The following is a 22372-nucleotide window of genomic DNA, read 5'->3' as shown; positions in this document are numbered from 1 at the left end:
TCTTCAACCCCTTTTCTTTTTTTGCGCCGCCGCTCATCAGTCCTCCCACCAAAGGCCCCACTGCGGCGGAGATGGCGAGGGCTCAGCGACTTCGGCAAATAGGCAAGTTCCCTTTCTTCTCTTTGTTATTTTTTACAAAATAATGATGAAAATAAGAGAGAAAAAAAACAAGAAAATTTCGTAAAAAAAACCAACTTTGTAAAATAAAAGGCAGAATCACCTTTGAAAATGAGTTAAATATTTGTATTCTCTTTGAATTTCTCTACTTCTTTCTATGGTCTCCCCCCTATTCCCTTTACAAAATGGCTTTATATATAGCCCCAAAAACTGATTTCGTCTTTTTTTTACACTATATTTTCTCTGCTGGACTCCTTGAGTTCGTGTTTGCAGGTGTACGTGAGGGAACGGCGCACGTGGAGGAGGCCGTCTCCGAGTCTTGCGGCGCTTGGAGAGGCTGCTGGAGGCGGGGGTTGCTGCTGGAATTTAGTCAGTGGGCTGTTGGGTTTGGGCTTAGGGTTTATTTTGTTTTAAGTTATTGGGTTGTTGTAATTGGGTTTTAAAAAAATGTAGATGGTTTATTTGTTTTGGGTTTTAGATTGGGCCTGGGGCAAAATTGGTTACTACAGCTGCCCCTCTTTGCTTGTTGTCGTGTAACGAGAACAGAGCAAAGACTAAGAAAGACCAATTTTGCCCAGGTGTGGTGGATCTTGGTGTTCTTCCTCTTTAAGTAGCCTCATTCCTTCCTACTGCGTCTTCAGAGGTAAAGGAACTGGTGCTTCAATCTACCCTACTGGAATGTCGAGGAGATAGGATTCACACGTTGTAGTTTTTAAATTTGCTATATTTAATCTGCTCCACTGCAACTTCAGGGAGATAAGATTTATAGCTTCAGCTTATTCTGCTACAACTTTGAGATAAATCTGACGCGATCTGCTCCACTACAACTTCAGAGAGACGAGATCTGCGGTTTTAATCCACTCCATTGCAACTTCAAGGAGATAGGATTGGTTACTTCTGTCTGCTCCACTGCAACTTTAGGGAGATAAGACTTGTATCTTCGATCTACTTCATGCTAATACATGAGGAGACCTACTATCCTTAATTTATTTCACGCCAATACATGAAGACAAGATCTGTTTTCTTCGATCTACTTCGCCACCAGTATAGGAAGACAATATCTGTTATCTTTGATCTACTTCATGCCAGTAAATGAAGACAAGATCTGCTTTCTTCGATCTGTTTCGCCACCAGTATGGGAAGACAAGATCTGTTATCTTCGATCTACTTCATGCCAGTACATGAAGATAAAATCTGCTATCTTTGATCTACTTCACGCCAATACATGAAGACAAGATCTGCTTTCTTCTTTTGATCTACTTCGCCACCAGTATGGGAAGACAAAATCTGTTATCTTTAAAAAAAATAGCAATACTTTTGACATGGTTATCTTTAACTGAACTAATACCATCTAACATATATTTCCTAAAGATGATCATCAAAGTCCAATCTGTGGATATGGCTCAAAAGAGATTTTGCATACTCTTAGAGATTGCACAGCAGCTAAGGAAGTCTGGCAACAGGTCATCCTGGGTCTTCTAATTTGCAGGACACTACTAAGATGCATGAGGAAAGAGTTGGTTGGGCTTGTCTCTTTGATTTACTAGTTTTAAGGTAATCTCTTCATCTTTCAAGGGAGATCTTGAACTTCAAGCGAGATATAATCAGAGTTTCGACTAACTGGACCAACTCATTTTCATTGGGACGGGAGACTAAATTAGTCTCAATACCGATGGTGCTGTTCATTCCTCAGAAACTTACTCAAAAAATAAATAATTTAACCTTTAGTTAAAAATGAAAAGATGAGTTATGTCCCAACAAGCCCAATTGTTAAAAAAAATTATCCTGTATGACATCAATAAAATAGACTGTTTTAAGAAGTAAATAATCGATCGTAGTTGGTGGAATTGGGTTAGAGTGGTTATGATGTCCTTTTTTAGTCATCGTCCCTCTTGTCCATACCCACTCTTTACTGCCCTGTGGGCGTGTTGGTGTTTACCAAGGATCGAGTATAGTATACACCAATTTCATCCCATCCCAGATTGAGTTTTGTAAAGTAGAAAGGGAAATAGGATCAAAATTATTTGAAAATAAAGCCTATCTTATTTATGGCAGTTAATGAAAAAGCTACATCAAGCAACTTCTTAAAAAACACCAAAACCCAGTAGCCATAGAAGCAGCATAGCATAAAAAAGAAGCCTAAAAAGACCAGATATTATGAAGGAAACACAATTCAATAAGCCCTTTTTCAAAGCTGTCCACAGTCAGCAATAACAACAGGCTTGGAAGTCCTCCCACCGCTAGACCCCACCTTCTCAATCGCTTTAACCACATCCATGCCTTCCACCACCTGTCCGAACACCACGTGCTTTCCGTCCAGCCACTCCGTCTTGGTCGTGCAGATGAAGAATTGAGATCCGTTTGTTCCGGGTCCAGCGTTCGCCATGGAAAGGATGCCAGGTCCCGTGTGCTTCTTGATGAAGTTCTCGTCCGCAAACTTGGCTCCATAGATGGATTCACCTCCGGTACCGTTTCCGGCGGTAAAGTCGCCTCCTTGACACATGAAATTGGGGATCACCCGGTGGAAGGATGAGCCTTTGTAGTGGAGAGGTTTGCCGCTACGGCCTACCCCTTTCTCGCCGGTGCAGAGAGCACGGAAGTTCTCAGCAGTCCGGGGAGTGCAATCGGCAAAGAGCTCCATCACAATCCGACCAGCTGGTTGGCCACCGACGGTCATGTCGAAGAAGACCTTGGGATTAGAAGCCATTGTTGGAGAGGGATCTTTTTGAGTAAAACAAGGGTTGCTTTGATGCGTAGTTAGGGTTCGAAACGAGATCAAGAGGGTTTATATAGGAGGGGAAGGAATCTGGACCGTTGATAGATAGGCACGTGGAGGGGGGGAGGATTAATCAGGGTTGAGTTTAAGCTGGACTCGAGTTAGTCTTTAGGGTTTGGTCATTGGTGGCATATTCTCTTTTGTTATCCTTAAGAGCGTGATTGAAACGATACCGTTTCTCCTTGTGTAGTAGTAGTGCCAGTACAATTTTAGTTTCTTGTCGGGCCTTTTTTGAATTTTATCCAAACAGTCCGCATCTTCTAAATCAGACCAGCATAGTTGACCTTTCTCTATGTTTTTTTTTCTTTGGTAGAAACCTTTCTCTATTTTTCTTTTGGGTAAATTGCAATTATAGTCATCAAATCATGTCTGTAGTTCTATTTTGGTCACTCAACTTTTCTAAATCAAATATTCTAGTCACTCTCTCAATGGTTGCCATTGAATTTTTTATTGATCTAATAGTAATTTTAGCCCTCAATATTTTTAAAACTTGTCATTTTAGTTCTAATTCTAAGAAATTTAATAAATCTAGCCCTCAACATTTATAAAAATTTGTCAATTTAGTTCTAAATCTAAAAGTTAAAGAAAGGGAAAATATTTAAAACATCCATTTATATTTCAAAAGAGAAGAAAAGAAACGAGTTGCAGGACAGACAGTTCATATCTCTCATTATTTCCCTCTAAAGGATGTAGCAATTCAATAAAAATAGACAAGATGTTGGCAGTAGGCGTGTCAATAGGAGAGGTTGAATAAGAAAAAAGGGCCAAGGGACGAATAACCGATATCCAAAATCATCATAATATTTCAATAAAAAGGAGGCAGTTTCATGATATACCCAAGACAGATTTCCTTTGAAGGATGTAGCAATTCAATATAAGCAGACAAAACGTTACCGGCGGCCATGTCTTTACGATGTGAATGGAGGTGGTTATAAGAGAGGAACAAGCACCATACACCCCCCACCAAAGTCAATATAACACTTACGACATGTATAGTAATGCTTAAAAAAAATACTTTTGGCTTCAAAAATACTTTTAAAAAAAAAACTGTATTAAACAAGTTGTTTTTTGCTGAATTTTTTTACTTTTCAAAAGCACTTTTGGTGCTTAATTACTTCTGAAAAGAAAAGCTAAAATTTTTAGCTTTTTCTCTCTCAAAAACACTTTTGGTACTTAATTACTTTTTTACCCCTCCAATAATATAATACTTTTCTTTTTTTTTCTTGGTGCTTGATTACAAATGTATTAAAATCATTAATTAAAATAAAAAATAATTTAAAATATTAAATACAAATATTTAATGGTTATATTTAAATATTTAAAATATAGTTTATATATTCTAATTAAATTTTATAAATAATTAATATTATTGCTTAAAAATATTTAAAATTTATATTTTATATATTAAAGTATTAACAAGTTATAATAATTTTTTATATTCTTATTAAAATATAATAATATTAACTAATTTAAATATTATTTAAATACATATTTGTTACTTGATAATAATATGTCTAAAAAAGACATTTTTTTCCTCAAAAGTATTTTTTAACAGCAATGCTAATCACTTAAATTCTAAACCAAACTTTTCAAAAACACTTCTCAAAAGTGTTTTACCTACAAACTTAAGCTTTTACCTCCAAATGATATGCCCACCAAAGTGCACCTGCCGGGGAGTTCGTCAAAGCCGTTAATTCGAAAGCTCCATACAATCCACGAAATCTTTCCGCTTTTATCTCTTTCGATGTTAATTTTTTTTAAGTATTTAAAATTAGAATTAAATTGATAAATTTTATAAAGGTTGACAACTAGGTTTATTAAATTTTTTATAATTAAAATGACAGTTTGTAAAATTCAACGCTAAATTTTAATTATTTTATTTAAAGATATATGAAAAATATATTAGACTGATAGTAAGCATTCCTTGATCCTAATAATATTAGATTAATATGTAGCATTCTCAAAACTGCAAGATAAAAATAAAAGTTCCATCCAGTCTCAATAAACAATGATGATTTCTGTATTTATTTTTGTGAAAAATAAAAACACTCAAGAAAATATATTTAGTTGAAATTTTAAAAGTATTTTTATTGTTCACTAAAATGTTGCAAAAATACAAATGATGCAAACCAAAGTTTTTAATTTTAAATCAATTAGCCCAAACACAATATTTTTCAATAATTTTTAAAATATTAAACCTGATACATGTTCGACACCATATAAAAGTAATTTTTTTATTTCTCATATTTTGTTATCAAAAAGAGGTACCAAATAAGTTATTATTAAAACATTTTTTATTTTTGTACTTTTAATTTAAAAAATAAAAATAAAAACTGTTTTCTGAAAATGAAAAATGGAAAAAGTAAATGATTTTAGAAACGAAACAGAGCCTAAAAGTAAAATTGTTGGGATAATCCACTTTGCCTTGTACGGTCCGCTTTCTTTTAGTAGAGATTCTACCGCTCATCGCAGTCTTCGCCATTACAGATTAATAAATAAAGCGGAAAATCGCATTTAATTTGCATTAGAAAACAGATAAAACCAATCCTATTCACAAGTATCCACCGACTCACGATGAAGTTTTGTGCTGCTCTGGAAACCATTTCATAATCCCACGTTTTAAACCAGCTCTGGTTGTACACGCTTGAAGGGGGACCCAGCCAAATTAATCCACCCTCAACAGCTCAACTAGGAAAAAAAAAAAAAGGATCACAACACTTGAGGATGACTGGGGGAGTGATGTATCTTCCTCCTCGTCACAAAATAATCACTAAAGGAAATAAGAATGGCCGGGAAAAATGGCATCAATTATCAGTGGAACAAAGAATATTAAACATACAAAGACATACGTACCATCATCGTCATGGCAACATTCGGAATATCTACAGAGTTCTCTCATCACATTCTAAAAGCCTACAAAGGTCCGTTGCGTCCTTGAAAAAACACCACCCATATACTTGGTTTATGGCAAACCAGGATACACAAGTGATATTATCTGACTCAGGGACTTCATTGATCCTTTGAGAAAAGCATGCCCCTCCGTAGCTGGAAACCAGAAACAAAAACCAAAAGGAGAGTTTCTTAATGATCCCTGAAAGAAATAAGTTTCATTGTTCTTATGAAAATGTTAGGAACATAACATTACCTTTCATCAATAGTTTGACTTCCTTTGAAACGTCCTCCACACGACCTAGCATAGGTTTTATTCCACAAATCTGTAAGACACAAAGTTCCAAGTACAAGGCCATTTCAATTGTTTGAAGCAGTAGGAGACAGACTTGCTGGACCTCTGACTGAATCTGCTTAGATCTGTTAGTCTCACATAATTCCGTGACGATAGCAATTGCTTGGTCCTGTGCTCCCAAGGGACAAAGAAAAGAAAATCCACCAACAGGTAATATTAATAAATGAAGTTTAGACCTCTACCCTGACCAAAACAGAACACTATACTCATTTGACTTTTTCTTTTCTTTTTTGTCCCCTTGACAATTTCAATACAGATTAGGAACTAGAATGATGACTGGCATACTATTTTCTTAAGCCTTGGGAGTAAACAACAATCATCACTTTCTGTCTCATAATTGAAAAGAATGGCTAACAAAAACCCATATCACAATCATACCTGTATCCCGTGTAAAATCTCAGGCATTGGAAGTTCTGGAAAATGAGCAAGATCAACATATCCCAACTCTTCAGCCCGTTTAGCAGCACCCTCAGCTTGTAAACAGAGAAATTTCAATAAAAGAAATGCAATCCGGTATATCTGAATGGCAACTGAGTCTGAGAAGTATGTTTGTGAAACATAGTTGTTACTTTCAGTTGCTTGATCTTTGATAACAAGAGCAGTTGTTGATATCCCAGAAAATTTCGGCTTTGAGATGCAACCAAGGGGTGAAAGAGCAAACCATCCATTTTTGCTGTTTACAAATGAAGGTTTATTGCAGCAATCAAGCTCGTCCTTCAGAATAGGAGGGCATATGAGAGGCGGAATCCGGCTAGGAGCCTCTCCGAGGCGCTGGTTTCCACGGCTAATAAAGGCCAGGAGATGAATACTCATCTCTCTTAACTGTGAATCTGTATCCTTCATAGCCTTAACCCAAGTATTCCAATGTTGTGCCAAGACGCACATTAGCATGAGAGTTTGCTCAGTCTCCATTAGTTTAGAAAGAGAAGTCCAAGTCCTTTGTGCACGTGGTCTTTTCTTGTCATGATCATCAGATGGAAAATCTGGTGCACTGAGAAAATAAGAAATAAGATGGGCTTTCTCAGAAAATAAGTATGGTATCACATTGGCCACAATATCAATACTCAAAGAACTGTCTCCTAAAGAATGAACCATCGCTGTGATGACAGCTAAGCCAAGTCCCCAAATGAGTTGAGGCTTCTCTATTTTGTCAGATAAAGTGGAGAGTTTTTTGCCAGAATTAATAACAGAGGAAACCCGACCATCTGACATGTCAGCAAATAAAAGTTTGAGAGACGAGAAAAAACCAGCATTAAGAAGCATTTCGGCACCTCCTCTTACACGCGCAATGGTCAAGAAGAACTTCAAAAGAACGGGAACTGATCCAAAAGAATTCTTATCTTGAAGTTTCAGAACAACATGTTGTAACTGGAGATGTTTATGGATGATGGGAAACCAAGTATCAGGTGTCAAAAAACCTTTTAGTGTCAAGTCCAAAGCAGTCAGGCAGAGGGAATGACATTCAGCAACAGTAACACAGTTGCACAAGATGGGTAACAGACCGAGGCTCACATTAGAAATCTCAGCAAACCCTTCAATAGATTCTTTGTCTTTCACACCAGATATATGGGAATCAAGCCAGCAGAACTCCATTGACAATAGAATCAACATTATCAAAAGCTTCATTGTGTTATTCACCCCACTAACTATCGTTCTAAGGTCATTTAGCATTTTAAGACCAGTGCCTGAAGTCTTCAAGAGGAGAAGACAAACAGACATGGACAGGCTTTTCCGCACAGATCTTGTGAGATGAAGAAGCAAATCTGCCTGTGAAGTGAGGAAATCAAGGACATCTTCAGAAACATCAGGGACTCGAGACAAAGGTTCTAAAGTGTCAAGGAAACTTCGGCATATATGTTCCATGCATGAAAAAATCAGCTGATCAGGAATCTTCCCTCCAACCTCAGTCATTTTTTCCAGCAACTGCAACAAAATGTATATTTGAAATAAATTTATAATGGTAGCAAGACAAACGGGAATGAGAATTGAAGGCTTTCCAAACCCAGTGGACAGAAATTCTGAATGATACAACATACAAATCATTAAGAGAAGATTAAGAAAAGATTTTGAAGAAATTTTTGATGCCAGTACCTAAAAACCCAGAAGTTAAATCATCTTAACACTTCTTTCTTAATAGTTTTACTGAACTACAGCTCACAACTCCATCAATTCTAGAACTTGCATTATTTTATCAACGCCGTGTTCATTATGTTTTCAGAGTTTTCGATACTTCCTATTTATTACTTTGCACTTCATTGCTACAACCCAGCCATTGGTAGGCCCAACCAAACTTCCCCAATATTTTATGACAAAGGTAATGAAGTCTAAACTCCATTAGTAAAATTCTAATTAACAAAAGTAGGTACAGAGTCTCAGAATAAATAAAAATCTAAAATAGTTTGGACATGGTTTCCCACAATGAACTCAATTATTATCAGCCTTTCACATATTATATTCATTGCTAATAGCATAACAGATAAAAAACTATTTTAACCTATTTATTAGTGAATTATCATGATTTCCGAGATCACCCAGAAACAGAAATAGTGTCACTCTCAGCATAGAAAATGTTCAAGCAGCAGAAATAGCTAATCAGAACTCAGAGGACTTACACTGTCCTCATACACGGTTAAGACGGTAATTAATGCTTTCAGTGAAGAAAGCTTCGAATTTCCAATCAACACCATTGAGTTTGCTTTCTGCATGCAGCTCAGCATTGTTTCTGCAATTCCTTTAGATGTTCTCCATTCAGAATAATCCCACATATCTAATCCCAAATCTGCTTGTATGCGTCCAAGATCAAACACATGGACATCATCAGCATTTAAAAAAAGATCAAGACTGCACTTGTTCTCATAAATCTTCACTATCTTTGACTCTATCAGAAACTGGGAGAGTTCTTTAAAGGGTCCAGCACTCATTTTACGGCCTTCAAGCTCTCCTTGCAGATGATAATAGAGATCACTCATTATTAAAGCTTTCAGCTCCTTCCCTTCACTGAAAGAAAACCAACAACAAAGAAATCAGAAAAGGCATTAATGAAGTGAAAAAGAAGCACAAAGAGTTACCCAGTTGTGCTAACACATACGTCAACCATGCCATTGGTTCAGTGGCAAAAAGACATCCGTTGATTTTAAGTCTTGATTGACATTAGATTTAGGGTTCGAATCTGGACAACCCACCCCCTCCCTTATAAAAAAAGGGCTAACCCATACATAAACCTTATAGAATCATTACATTTCGATTCCATTCATTTGCATCCTTGCTCAGATGGATGGTGCTCCATCTAGAGGCAGAAATAATGCTAACATATAAGTTCCAATAAATATAATAGATGTTTGTGCTTTACCTGTAACCACGCAGTGAGTACTGAGCCAGTAATTCGGAAAAAGCAGGCTGAACAGTCAACTGTCAGCAGGAAAACACAACCATACACCAGAGTCAGCGTGATGTGACATAAAAGATAAGTAAGGAATAGAAAATTTCCCATTAAAATTATGTGTGGTTTCAGTCTCTTAGGAAATCCTCAGAAGTAACATTTTAGAGATGAAGTGATACAATTCATCAGACTGTTTATCATTTTAATGGAAAGAAAAGCCATAATATATACAAAAATGCTATCACCTTTTTATACACATGGCGAATCTTCTCCACTAAGGATACAGACAAACTTCCAGCATCACCAGCTACTAGTTTTCCCATTATGTGCACAGTGAGTAAACTCAATGCGACCTGCAAAGTAGCTTCATTTTCAACATTACCAATTTTGATAAGAGGAGGCCCAGACAAAATATCTAAGGCAAATTAAGCAACAGCTTATTCATCTGGAAGGGCATTTTTCTGCAATAATTATCTAAATTTAAAATCTTGCATAGGGTTACCATTGGTGTCAACTAAACCATTTTTCTAATACCACCTCAAACATTATTGTTACAATGATAACCATTTCAGACTGCCGACTAAATAAGTGCTTTCAATGTGAATGCCCATTACCCTATACCCTCAAGAAAAGGAATGTACAGACTATAGCTATACATGAAATATGAAAAAAAATAGAATGTTTACCTTTGCATGAAAATATATTTCATTGTCATATTTACAAGATGTATATGATTTGATCAAGCTTCCAAGAACAGAACTGTTACACCAATTTGACAAGATACTCTTCATAACATTATTATCAGCTTCAATCTTCTTATTTGATTCAGAGGGATCCTTGACAAGTGATTCAGCATATAACAACTTTTTCATCAAGAACACATCATATGCCATTGTTTCCAAAATAGCAGATTGACATCGATATTTGTGTCCCAGGAGTGAAGCCTCTGATTCTTTTATGCTTTTGAGCACAGGAACTTCCAAGGCAGCACTTTGAAAGATAGAGTTCGATAATTGCTTCCAGAACTTGTCAGAGCTCTTCAGCCTCTCCAAAATAGTTGTATACAGACCAGCCCCATGCCACAGTGCCTTTAAGAAGTTAAGTGCATTCAGCAGTACGCAGGGATTGCTGCAGATGATATGTTAGTTGATTCAGTTGTAACCATTTCACCAAACCAAGCACCGCAAAATCAGCATATTCAGGGTAATACTAATTATAAGTGAAAAATGAAACCAAAGGGCTTAGGCAACACAATACCTATTAATAACATCATTAGAGCTTTCAACAAATTGGAGAATGGCATTAACAAGACTACATGTTTCAGAGCCCAGGGAACCAGACAAAGGTTCATTTGTTGTCTGCTTCACACCACCAATATTAGCCAGTTGAACAGCTGTATCCTCCTTTGTGTCAAAAATAGCAAGAAGGAAAGCAGGCTGCACAAAGAAACCACCAACATAAGATGGTCTTGGTAAACTAGATCAGTAATATTAGAACATTGTGGTAGATCACTTGCAAACCCCTAGAACCTGGATCATGGTTCTGGTGCATCAAGAATTGATCAAGGACATAGGTATATATCCAGATTGTGAAAACAGTAATTAAATCTTTGCAAGACCACATTCACATGCCATCTAACTGAATTTTTGGTATCCATGAAAAGTTACAAGCTAGGAAGAGTTCCAAAAACAGATATAATCAACCTCAAAAAAAACACTTCAAATAACCAGCAGAAGGAAAATGGTAGCCTTCAGAAGTAGTAAATGAATGATCCATGACTAACCTGGAAACGAGCTGCAGAAGCAAGCAAATTCAGTACGGCAATAAAAAGATCATCATTCAGTATCCGGTGTTCAAGTAGAATCCTATTAATAGAAAGCCTTAAATCTGCCATCTAAAAAAGGTGGTTAATCAAAATAGATTAGAAGAAAAAGATAGTTATTTAGAAGCCACATAACAAATTAGCAAATTAATAACTTTAAAACACGAAATAAAATGCCAACCCGCTTGTCATCGGGACAGAAGCATGAATTTATAAAAGGATGTGGCTCTGCCATCTGCAACAATATCGCCAGTAGTTTAGCAGCAGCAACCTGTATCGCCTGCACAATCAAGTAACCTTGCATCAACACAATTTTAGCACATGGATAAACAAATTATAAATTATCTACTAAAGAAAATTACCATGTTGTCCCCACACCCAAAAAAAAAAGCCCCGAAAACATATATATTTAAAGAAGACAATTATAGAAATCCATCGAAGCATCCACATCTTAAGAAATTTATGCAATTATCCATTTTTTAACCTAATATCTTTATCGATCCATTTCTATAATTGAATTGAAATATTAAGTTAATCAATTTTTTGGTACATGCTGATTTACATTTTCAATGAGGATAAGCAACAACAAACAGGAAGAATTTGAATTGTGAAGGCCCATAAAGAATATCTACCAGATCACGAAAAAAGGATATCAATGATATGACAGCAGCAATAACAGATATGGGCTTGGTTGTTGAAGAGAGGACAGCTTGGTGAAAAGCTGGAATGCTTGATGTCATATCCTGCAGGGATAGCAAAAACTTCACTTTTTATTTATGAAGGTCTAAGCTGATTGACAAAATAAAATAAAGACTTCAGCAGTGATCACGTAAATTGTCAAGACATAGCAACAGTGACTAGAAAGAACAAAATAATAATGATCACATCATTATATGTGATGTATGATACCGTGAAAAAATATAAAAGCCTCCTATCCCAAGAAAAAACACAACTTTCCAGAGCTGTATATCACCATGACCATAGAGTTCTAAAACTCCCTCTTCACCACAGTTAAAACAACTAAAACAAAATTTATATAGCTACTAAAACATGCAGCATAATGATCATGATTCATGAGAGCTTGAGAAGATGTGTAAAAACAACAGCGCTGAAAGACTAAAACCATATGTATTTCCCATTAGATAAAAATCGCAACATGTTATGTCCTGCCAGTAGTGCAAACAGCTCTATATATTTCAAAACAATACCTTTGAGATTTTGGTAAGCATCACATATGAAATATCCAAAGCAGAACTTATAGCAAGTTGTAAACCCTCAATCTCGACCAATTCTATGAGGCGGTTGAGATAAAGTCTCTGTTAAATGGAGATTAGTAAGTAAAAAGTAATTAAAATCCTAATTTGAAAATTAAATTAAGGGATAATATGGAGAATAGCAGACCTCCAAAGCTTCAGAAGTTGTACACATTATACGAAAGAGAGTGTTGTGGATCGAAGAATCATCGAGTAGCAAATCCCGTATTACATCACTCAGCTTTTCAGAGGAAGCTGTTGCTAAAATGCACGTTTTCATCACTTCCAGCACCTAACGGAAGGCAGAAAATTAGAAATTAGTAGTCCAGCATTTTAAAAGGTCCATGTCCATTGTACAGGCTCCACTTGCTTAATTACATCATTACAAGCTGATTTAGTTGGGTATACAGACCAATAAGTCAGATTAACATTAAGAAGAACAAATCACTTCAGCTGAGATTTTACCAACTCAATCAGATAAATATCAAGATTGGTAGGAAATGCAGCTAATGCACAGTATAAGATGTAAAGACAGGCTAAACCTGATTATTTCATGACCAATAGGAAGAACTCAAAAGACACCTTAAGGAAAGAGGGTGGAAAGAATGTAGCCAACACAAGAAGAATTTTGAAAATTGAATTCAGCACAAGGCAACAAGAAATTGTACAAGATCCATGGATACACAGATCATAATGGCATATTTATGTCTACTGGAGCTGCTCTCAAAGCTTGAGAGAGTGCAACATTACCTAATCATTTGTTACTTACTAAAAATGGATGCTACATTTCTGCTAATGCGAATCATCGTCAATAATGAGAATTTTGAGTATATACATCTAAAGATTTCAAACAATTAATTGCTATTCTCGGTTATTTACTCTACATCATCTAATTTGGCCATAAAAGAGAAATTTGTTCATTACCATCTCCAACATCATAAATGCATTTTATAGGAATTAAAGACAACAGTCACTGTATTATAAAAATAAAGCCAACTAAACAAGTCTTCAGAGCTTACAGAAAACCAATGCATACCTTCAATGTTACTTTCCAACGAGTATTCTTCACTTTATATTTCCAGTACTCATGATTAACTAGAATATACTGGAGGGAGAACACAATTAAAGACACAACAATATCATCTTCTACACCAGTCCTTACAAGCTCCATGGTAAAATCCAGCACTGCAGGTATCATTAGAAATTGGAACATAAGAACAAAACAAAAATACATGAGCAATTTGGGAACTACCACCAGGTAAAAACTAAGAAAAACAAAAGTTGAAAAGTCAATACAATATAAGCTCCGGAAAAATCATCTATGTTGAAACCTCGTGTTAGAAAAGTAAAACAGCTAAATGAAGCAGGAGAAGGTTCAATTTAGAAATCAATTTATCATACAAGAACAAAAGCACATTGTATAGTCACACACATGCAGATCATGTGGGTAAATGGGAAAATGAAAAAGATGTAGATGAAGGGGAAAAATAATAATAATAATAATAATAATAAGCAAACCATATAACCGAAAGCTACACAAATTGAAAATTGCAAAGCATCCTAACAACGGATCTTAAACTGAGTGAATACAGACCCGATATTGTTAATGGGCAGTCATAATCATTCTGCTCACTATCGATTAAAAGCATCTTTGCCAACTTTCCAGATAGCAACCATGATCCACTGTAAAGAAAAGGTGAGACAAGAAAGAATTAGAAATCAGCAAATGTGTTTTTAACTTGAATACTATAGTATATCTAAGTACAGATCATATATGTAAGAAGACAACAGGGAAACGCAAACCGAGAGAAGATGTAAACAAAAAGAAGAAAAATTAACAATCTTCAAAAATCAAAAGGACATCAATTATACCAATAAAAATTAAGTTCAAAATGCAAAAGAGAAAACAAAACAAAAAAAAAAAAAAAAAGGAGAAAGAGAGACAACCTCTCTTTTTCTATTTGAACTAATTGGAGAGTGTGACCTAGGAAGAGGACTCATTTAAGTCCTGTGCCAATTAAATGGGTCTGGCTACTTAATTCTCCTCAAAACTGTTCTATGCAAAACCACACAATTCATGTAACCTAAATTGAGTGATTATAATTGGCACTACTTTGAGTTAGGCTTCATAGGCTCAGCAAACATTCAACTATCAGTTAAAATTAACCCAAATTTTTCTCTTGCAATTTCACTCAATACTTCTTCATAAACTGGAAAATAACAAAACTAAACACATAAAAAGATAAAACGGAACACATATAATTCATGCAAGGTAGAGCTTGATGGATAGCTACAAAAAGAATGTAAGAAAAAGTGAAAAATATAAGGAAATCAATTTGGATATTTTCTAAAAAAGAAATTTAAGAGAGGAAAAAAAGCCACCAAGTAAACAGTAATCAGTCCAACCTGAACTTACTGCTGGTTTATTTTATGAGCAGATTCCAATAAAATCTCAAAGCATTACCTCTACAATTCTCATGCTCCACTTAATAAGGCTTACCTTGATAGACCATTCCAACCTATGTTGAAGGTGCTTGAATTTGAAGCCACATCAAATATATTTGCTTTCAAGGCTACTGCAGCAACATTAGAAGGGCAACTGGCTCAAAACAGAAAAAGAATAAACAATGAATATGTGAGCGAGTGATAGGTAACAATATCATAGAAATGCTAGACATGCTTCAATGAACAATGGCAACAAACAGATGCAGGTTTTGCATGGACGCAAAACACAACTATATGTCAGATTGTAACACATCCTAGATCAGGGATACCATCACCTAGAATCCTTCTTTGCCAGAACTAAACTCTAACTAGTAAGACAAAGGTCATGCATGCATTGTTTTCTACTCAAATAGAACTATTAAATTGTTACCACTAAAGGGTTGCTACCATGGGTGGAGATCATGTATACAACTTCCATTCATTTTTCTTCCACCTGGAACTGATGGGTGTGGCTTTCCCAAAATCGAGGCATTTTCAAATTATATGAACAACAAATAGAAGAATGCAAGCAACAACTCCAGTTAGGCTATCAGCAGCTAAACAGTCTGAAAAGGTAGTCCTCTACCTATTGAAACTTGAAACTTAATCTGCCATTTCAGCATTCGGAAAAAGATAAGTTCAATTACCATTTCAGCATCTTTGCCAATATTACAAAAGCCATGGACATCAATGCAGCACCACTAGGATTAGGAGACAAATTTCTAACGATATTGCTAATGATCTCAACCACCCTGCAAAAAGAGCAAAGACAAACTGTTGATATATAGCCCACAAGAGATGCAAAACATAAAATAGCATACTTAGGTAAATAAGCCCAAGTTGCTTAATTACCACACATTATTTTCTATCTGCCCGTTCATGCCAGTTGCTTGGAGATGACAGATGTTGCAACTATCCATCAAAGCAAAACATACAGCCTATTCAAGTTGTTAGAAAACAAAGAAGTTAAGAATCCAAGCTAGGTACAACATTAATTTTAAGGAAAAATTAAGGCTAACAGGACAAACACCAACCAAAAACACAGGTCTCAATAAATTCACAATTTCAAAAATAAGAAATATAGAACACAGTAACTTTCACTGACAACAGCTACAACAAAATATTTTCAGAACTTATGTTATCCGTGGCTATCCAGAGCTCATTGGCACAAAATATTTTCAGAACTTATGTTATCCATGGCTATCCAGAGCTCATTGGCTATCTATTAATAACTACCAAAGGCAGGAGAGAACTACCGTGTTGCAGGACACCATTCGGCTGAGTAGGTCAAGGGTAAGAAATGCTTCTTCATTGTTTTCTAAGTATGGAATCTGGGCCAAACGAAGGAGCAGAACAAACACGGCCGATTTTGTATGCTGCAGAAGAAGATCAAGGAATTAGATTGGAATTGATATACCTGATTAATGTTGCTCAGACCTCTAGTCAAGTTTTGGAGTTCTATCAATAAAGAAATTCCTAAGGAATTATATAAGAGTACCATCATTACAGGTCAGCACACTATTAATCATATAGGCTATAGAAAACCTCATTAATTTTATTAGAAATGAGAAAAGCTATCAGGAAATAATGGATAAGAATTCATACATACATTATATATACACATACAGATTTGCATGCACATGTACACATACCAGTTAACAAATACCATCAAGTGGAACTTGTGAATTAATGTGATAAAAGAAAACTTAATTCCAGCTGCTTGCTGTAGAGATATGATATATGTATTCAAGGAAATCAAATCAAATGAATATATTATGAGTCCATCTACAAGGTACAATTTTCACCCAAACATTATAATTGCATGTTGCAGGCCAAGGAATCAACTAAAAAGATTAGATGTCACACTAAAATTTAATACTAATAAAAACATATATAGATAAGAACAGATAAATGCGATATAGCTTTACAGAATTCTATCTATAAAAAATAAATTTCTAGCGCTATAGATAACAGATATTGCATGTAACATAGTTTTATATACAAAATAATCATAAAATATACAAAGAGAGAATTCATTTCTCTAGGATTTATTTTTTCAGAGATCCTTTGCTCCCAACTTCAGAAAAATAATGCTTAGCATTTTGGGGCAATTGTCCGCTAGTGTGCAGTCAACAAAAGTTAAAACCCTCAATCAAAACTTGTTCCAATAAAGTATAACAGAATCAGCATGGAATTATTGACAAACATCAAGAAAAATAGCATAAACCTCTCAATTATTTACCTCCCAGCGCACAAGAGCAGTTCTCCCATCAACTACTTTCAGAACGTGCCCATGAGTTCTACTAGGAATGTGCAAACCATCAATCCCAGGAATAGGAACTGGATGCTGAGTTTCAACAATTTGAGACACATTATCCAATAAGGATTCACTAGTAATGTCAAACAAAGACGATATACCAGTGGACTTATCTAAAAAGTTATACCTGTAAACAGCATAAGTGCAATACATGTAAGCAAAATGGCTAGTATTTGAACATACAATTCATCAAAAAGGAAATATCAGGAAAGAACTGCAGAGGTCATCTATGACATCCCACATAAAGGTGGCAGCAGGAAAATATATCTAAATATATTTTTCTCAAGTTGAAATTTGAATTGCACAAAAAAAAACCTAAAAATGCAAATAGAAGTTTTAAAACATGTCACATAAGTTGGCATGTTGAGTGTTGTATGAACTAACTCCTATCCAAATTAAATAGCATAAGCATCGCATCACATTATCTTTTCAAAGGTTGGATAGCTCAAGTGAACATAGTACAACAAACCAAAATCAATCAAACTCAACTATAAGAAAAGGAACTACTTAACAAACATTAGACATTAAAAATATAAAGAGGCATACATACATGTATGTGTTTCAATATATCTGTCTTTTGAGGGGAATTATCCGTTCCATACATATAAAAGTGATATAAGTCGGATCACAGAAAGGAAGGAAAGCAAGCTTCATATTGAATCAACTAATTCCCATATGAAACTAAATAGCATAAAACAAACTTAAGTAGTATCTTGTCACATTCTCTTTTCAGAGTTCAAATATCCTCTCGAGCGAACACTATAACACAAACCAGAGTCAATAAAGCTCTGCCATAAAGAAGAGAAACTACTTAAAAAACATATTAGGCATTATAAATATACAGATACATACATACCCCCATGTGTGTGTGAATGTGTGTCTGTACATATATGTATGTTGTGGTGCATTATCTCAGTTACATACATGTAACATTGAAAACAAATGAATCTCAAAAAGATGAAAGCAAACCCTCACTTACACACATTCTGCAGGCCAACTTCCCTCACATAGAGATGATAGAAGTCGTAGAAGTTCTACAGTCCTAAAAGGGAATTCACCCTCTAAGTTACAGAGAAGGCACCGAATAGGACCGTCAGTGAAACTTGCTCTGTCCCAAAATTGAATACAAAGTGACTCCTACAAAGTAGGTTAACAAGAAATTCAAATTAATAACCTATGGGCAACAGATAATAAAAACAAATTACTCAGAAGTAAATTCAATATACATCCAAACCTCTCCTCGATAAACATAGCAAAGAATACCCAGTATCAAATTAAGGGTACCATCCTCCTCCTGTAAAATGGACACACTGCAATAAATAAGAAATTCGGTGTAACCTTACAAGCTAATTTCATATATGCATTAAAGTAGTCACCTGAAGACTAATTTCATAAGATGCAATAAATGCAGAAATAAAAGTTCTCAAGACACTTCGATAACCTGCAACAGGTCCCTGAAAAAACAAGGGGGGGAATCCATAATCAAATTAGAGAGCATCACAAGATGGGACCAAGAATTCCAACAGTTGCTACGAATTCCACTGGGAAAAAACAAAAAAGGATGGGCTAAAGTGGAATATGAGACTTCCAGTAGATCTATACTATGAGAAGACAAATTGTTACTTACATCTGATTCCTTCAAGATGCCACTTTGAAGGATTTCAAGGAAATAACTCAAAGATGAAGCTTCAAAAGCTTGGCGAACATACCCAACATGATCAATCTCCTGCGAAGTTGAGCCAAAAACAAAGGCAATGTCATTATTGGAGATATTCATTCATGTAGCATATAAAGGAGGAAATAACCACACACCATGAATTCATTACTTTCCTCTTTTTGAGGGAGTGATGACATCAGACAAAGAAAAACCGCCCAAGCAAGAATCAATGGGCCACCTTCTCTCATCTCAAAGACATCAAAGCCGGACATCAGAGCATCAATCTCTCGGACATCGGTCAAGGTAAAACCACAAGCTCCCTGCCTATGGAACAGGAAAATAAATGCTCCAACAACCAGATTATTTTATAAAAGAAAAAAGAAAAGGAAAAACATATGAATAATTGAATATCAGGTAAATAAAATAAATTCCAAAATCAGCTTACTTACAAAACAGAGGATTTTAGAATAATTACTTTTCTTCTCTTTCTCTTTCCGGGTTTTTCTTTTTTCTTTTCTTTTTGGGTTTGGATTATTTGGAGCTAAGTACTTGTGGTGTCTAGAATGTTTTAAACATTTATGGTTTGCAAAGAAAACAAAGATAAAAAGGAAGTAAAGGCTATCCAAAAACCTGAAAGGAATTTCATCATGAACCATGTGAAGAAGATTTTCCAGGTTCAGAGCTTCTATGAGGATAAGTAACAGCTGAATTTTGGCTTGATAAAAAGAAGATAGTGCTTCAGGTGATATTGCTAGCTTTCCAAAGTTATAAGACCCTGACAAGGTCACCTGTGACACCATATTGCTCAGCATGTATAAAACCAGTAAAAATGTGGAAATTAATATCAAACAATTACGAATGATGGCATACCTTATAAAGCAAGCATAAATTTTTCCATCTTTCAGCAGTACAAGTACAAAGTGACTCATAATAAATGAGAAAAATAATGTCCAAAACCAAGTTGTCTTCAAGTAGTGTCTCCTCAGCCCATAAGGTGAAAAGATCAACATCCTATAAACCATTCTCAAAACGAGCATTAAATGTTAGAAGCCTTAAACATAGCAGCAAATAAAATATAACTAAACTAATATCCATTCTTGTATACTATCACCAAATGTAATGCATACACATAGTAAGAGTGCCTGAATACAACAAAAGGTGCATCCCACATGGTCAATCTCACAATGTACACATTCCTATGAACTGCCTATATTTCTACAAACTTGTTGCTCCTAGGTTTTTGTAGGGGTATTAAAAAACAACTTATATTACGCATACCATCTGCTCGGGATGACTGCAAGACATGAGAACTTCCAAGACAGATATTAGTTTTCCTTCCAATCCATCATAAATCAGCTTTAGTGCTTCCTCCCTAATCAAACTCTCTTCTTTCAAGCTATTTCCCAAATATACTGCACCACATATAGCAGTATAGACATAAGAAGAAAACAAAAACCAATACCTAATAAAAGAAGTGGCAGAGCGATCAGAAAATAGAACAGCCTCATAAATCATAATTGCCTTACAAGCATGCATTAGGATCTGCCTTGTGCACTTCAACAAGCACTGGCGCTCAATAAAATACTGCAGCAACACCTTCAGAACAAAAGAGAAAACAGAAGGATATATAGAAAAGAATCAGACATCTTCATATCAGAGAATATAAGCTATGGCTAAATAGCGGATACCCCAAAAATATTTCCCATTTAGGACATCCTAAACACACATCAAAGTCAAAAACTGAACACTGGGAGACACATGTTGACAAAAAAAAAAACGAGCATGCATGTGTAAAAGGCGCATACATGTTTATGATTACAATAAGCATCCAAAAAAATCCAACATTACAAAAGATAAGGAAGTTACTAACCACATGAATGGGATCATGAACTATATAATTCTCAGCAACATTTCCGCGCTCGAGATACCTATCAACGAGAATGTACGACTGCACCTCATCCAAACACTGTTAACAAGGAAAATGAGAATTAGAAATGGCAGAGTGCATGAATTCTTTCTAGTTGAGGAGATATTATTGACAACAAGTAATTCATCTATTGAACTCTTTCTTCTTGAGGAGAAATTCTCAGTAATGGATCACTCATTTTCTTAAAATCGTTCACTTCTCTTAATCAATCAAACAATGGATTGTGCTAAATAGTAAAATATAGCTTTAAGAAGTACAACAATTAAGAGAGAGAAGGGCGGGAGAGAGAATGTTCAAATTGACAAAACAAATAGTGAGGATATAACTAACCAAATACGAGCTGACTTGCAAAGCCTTATCTCTGAAATCAGGCTTCACGGTCAACTCATGTGGACCAATCTTGATTTGCTCAGAGCTCATTAAAGCCTCCTTCGACTTCTCATTCGGCGATTTAAACCTAGCAACTGTCTCCACGAACCAATCGTGGTTTTCTTTCAACTTCTTCGCCTGCATAATTCGAAACGTGTAAAAACAACACCACATACGCAGAAGAACTGTGCTCTAAAAGAAAAGCAAAGGAGAAAGAGAGTTAGTAGTAGATATACTAGGGGTTCCGGGAGGTCGTCGGAAGGAGAGGCATTCTCGAGGTCGGTGAGAAGAGAAGAGAACGGCTCCCACCAAAGAGAGCGATCGACGGACTTTGTGGCGGCCGCCATTGATGGTGATCCACTAGAACCCTAGCGGAAGAAGAGAAACAAAAGGAAATGGCGTTTTTGTCTTCCTCCTGTGAATTTTGATTGAATTATTTTTCGCGCTTCTTAGAGGGAGGAGAGGTTTTTAGGGTTTTGAATGGAGGGTTTGGATTTGACCGTTTGGGAGTTTAGGAAAGATCGATGTGTTGCGCCAGTGCTTCATTTATAATTCATCTTGTGCTATGTAATTTTAAAGGTAACTTTTGCTATTTGTCCTCCATATATAATTTAATTTGGTATTTTTTTAATTTTTATACTTTTTAAAATTTTAAATTTTAATCTTGACTCAAATAATAAAAGTTAAATATTTTATATCAAATTTTTATTTGTTTTATATTACATATAAGTTGTCAATATAATTTAGTCATTATTTTCTTATTTAACCATTTAAATTTTATATTTTTAAATTTTAAAATACTGATTCATTATCTGCTAAATCCATTAATGAAATAATAACATTTTGTGAATATTATTTAAAAATAACAAACATATATGGAATTTCAAATTTAGTAATATATTTAAGATGTAAAATTTTAAAAATAATAAAATTTCAAAATTTGAAAAGTACAAAATTAAAAATTATTAAAATAAAATTTAAAGATTAAATATACAATTGATGCATATGACAAGAAATAATAGCAAAA

The 22372-nt window shown here is 35.2% G+C and overlaps 2 protein-coding genes across 2 annotated transcripts; both read right to left on the bottom strand.

Annotated features, from left to right (window-relative positions):
* Positions 1-2137: 2137 nt before the first annotated feature.
* LOC105762917 (peptidyl-prolyl cis-trans isomerase) lies at positions 2138-2891 on the bottom strand. The gene has a single exon (XM_012580892.2). It carries the CDS (start codon positions 2822-2824, stop codon positions 2306-2308), a length of 519 nt encoding a protein of 172 aa, XP_012436346.1. The 5' UTR covers positions 2825-2891; the 3' UTR covers positions 2138-2305.
* Positions 2892-5263: 2372 nt separating this feature from the next.
* LOC105762916 (uncharacterized) lies at positions 5264-21888 on the bottom strand. Its single transcript, XM_012580889.2, has 33 exons — positions 21582-21888; positions 21307-21483; positions 20920-21015; positions 20576-20645; positions 20328-20461; positions 19920-20060; positions 19680-19837; positions 19205-19373; positions 19020-19118; positions 18769-18846; positions 18627-18686; positions 18372-18529; positions 17318-17519; positions 16332-16451; positions 15928-16013; positions 15723-15827; positions 15092-15190; positions 14186-14274; positions 13628-13776; positions 12740-12883; positions 12547-12654; positions 11971-12081; positions 11520-11618; positions 11300-11410; positions 10774-10952; positions 10203-10644; positions 9762-9869; positions 9487-9545; positions 8750-9134; positions 6516-8060; positions 6039-6246; positions 5747-5938; positions 5264-5581 (listed from the first exon to the last, which is right to left on the bottom strand). Exons 1-32 carry the CDS (start codon positions 21690-21692, stop codon positions 5856-5858), a joined length of 5883 nt encoding a protein of 1960 aa, XP_012436343.1. The 5' UTR covers positions 21693-21888; the 3' UTR covers positions 5264-5581; positions 5747-5855.
* Positions 21889-22372: the final 484 nt, after the last annotated feature.

The sequence above is a fragment of the Gossypium raimondii genome, chromosome 12 (assembly GCF_025698545.1).
Source record: "Gossypium raimondii isolate GPD5lz chromosome 12, ASM2569854v1, whole genome shotgun sequence".
Classification (NCBI taxonomy): domain Eukaryota; kingdom Viridiplantae; phylum Streptophyta; class Magnoliopsida; order Malvales; family Malvaceae; genus Gossypium; species Gossypium raimondii.
The sequence above is the reverse complement of the archived record's forward strand: the minus strand, read 5'-3'. Positions and strand labels throughout refer to the sequence as shown.

Excerpts from the sequence above, each read along its gene's own strand:
- LOC105762917 (XM_012580892.2), bottom strand. The coding sequence starts at position 2,824 with ATGGCTTCTAATCCCAAGGTCTTCTTCGACATGACCGTCGGTGGCCAA.
- LOC105762916 (XM_012580889.2), bottom strand. The coding sequence starts at position 21,692 with ATGGCGGCCGCCACAAAGTCCGTCGATCGCTCTCTTTGGTGGGAGCCG. Across the intron at positions 18,530-18,626 it reads GCTATGTTTATCGAGGAGAG|GAGTCACTTTGTATTCAATT; the intron begins GTTTGGATGTAT and ends CCTACTTTGTAG. Across the intron at positions 11,411-11,519 it reads TCTGTCCCGATGACAAGCGG|ATGGCAGATTTAAGGCTTTC; the intron begins GTTGGCATTTTA and ends CACCTTTTTTAG.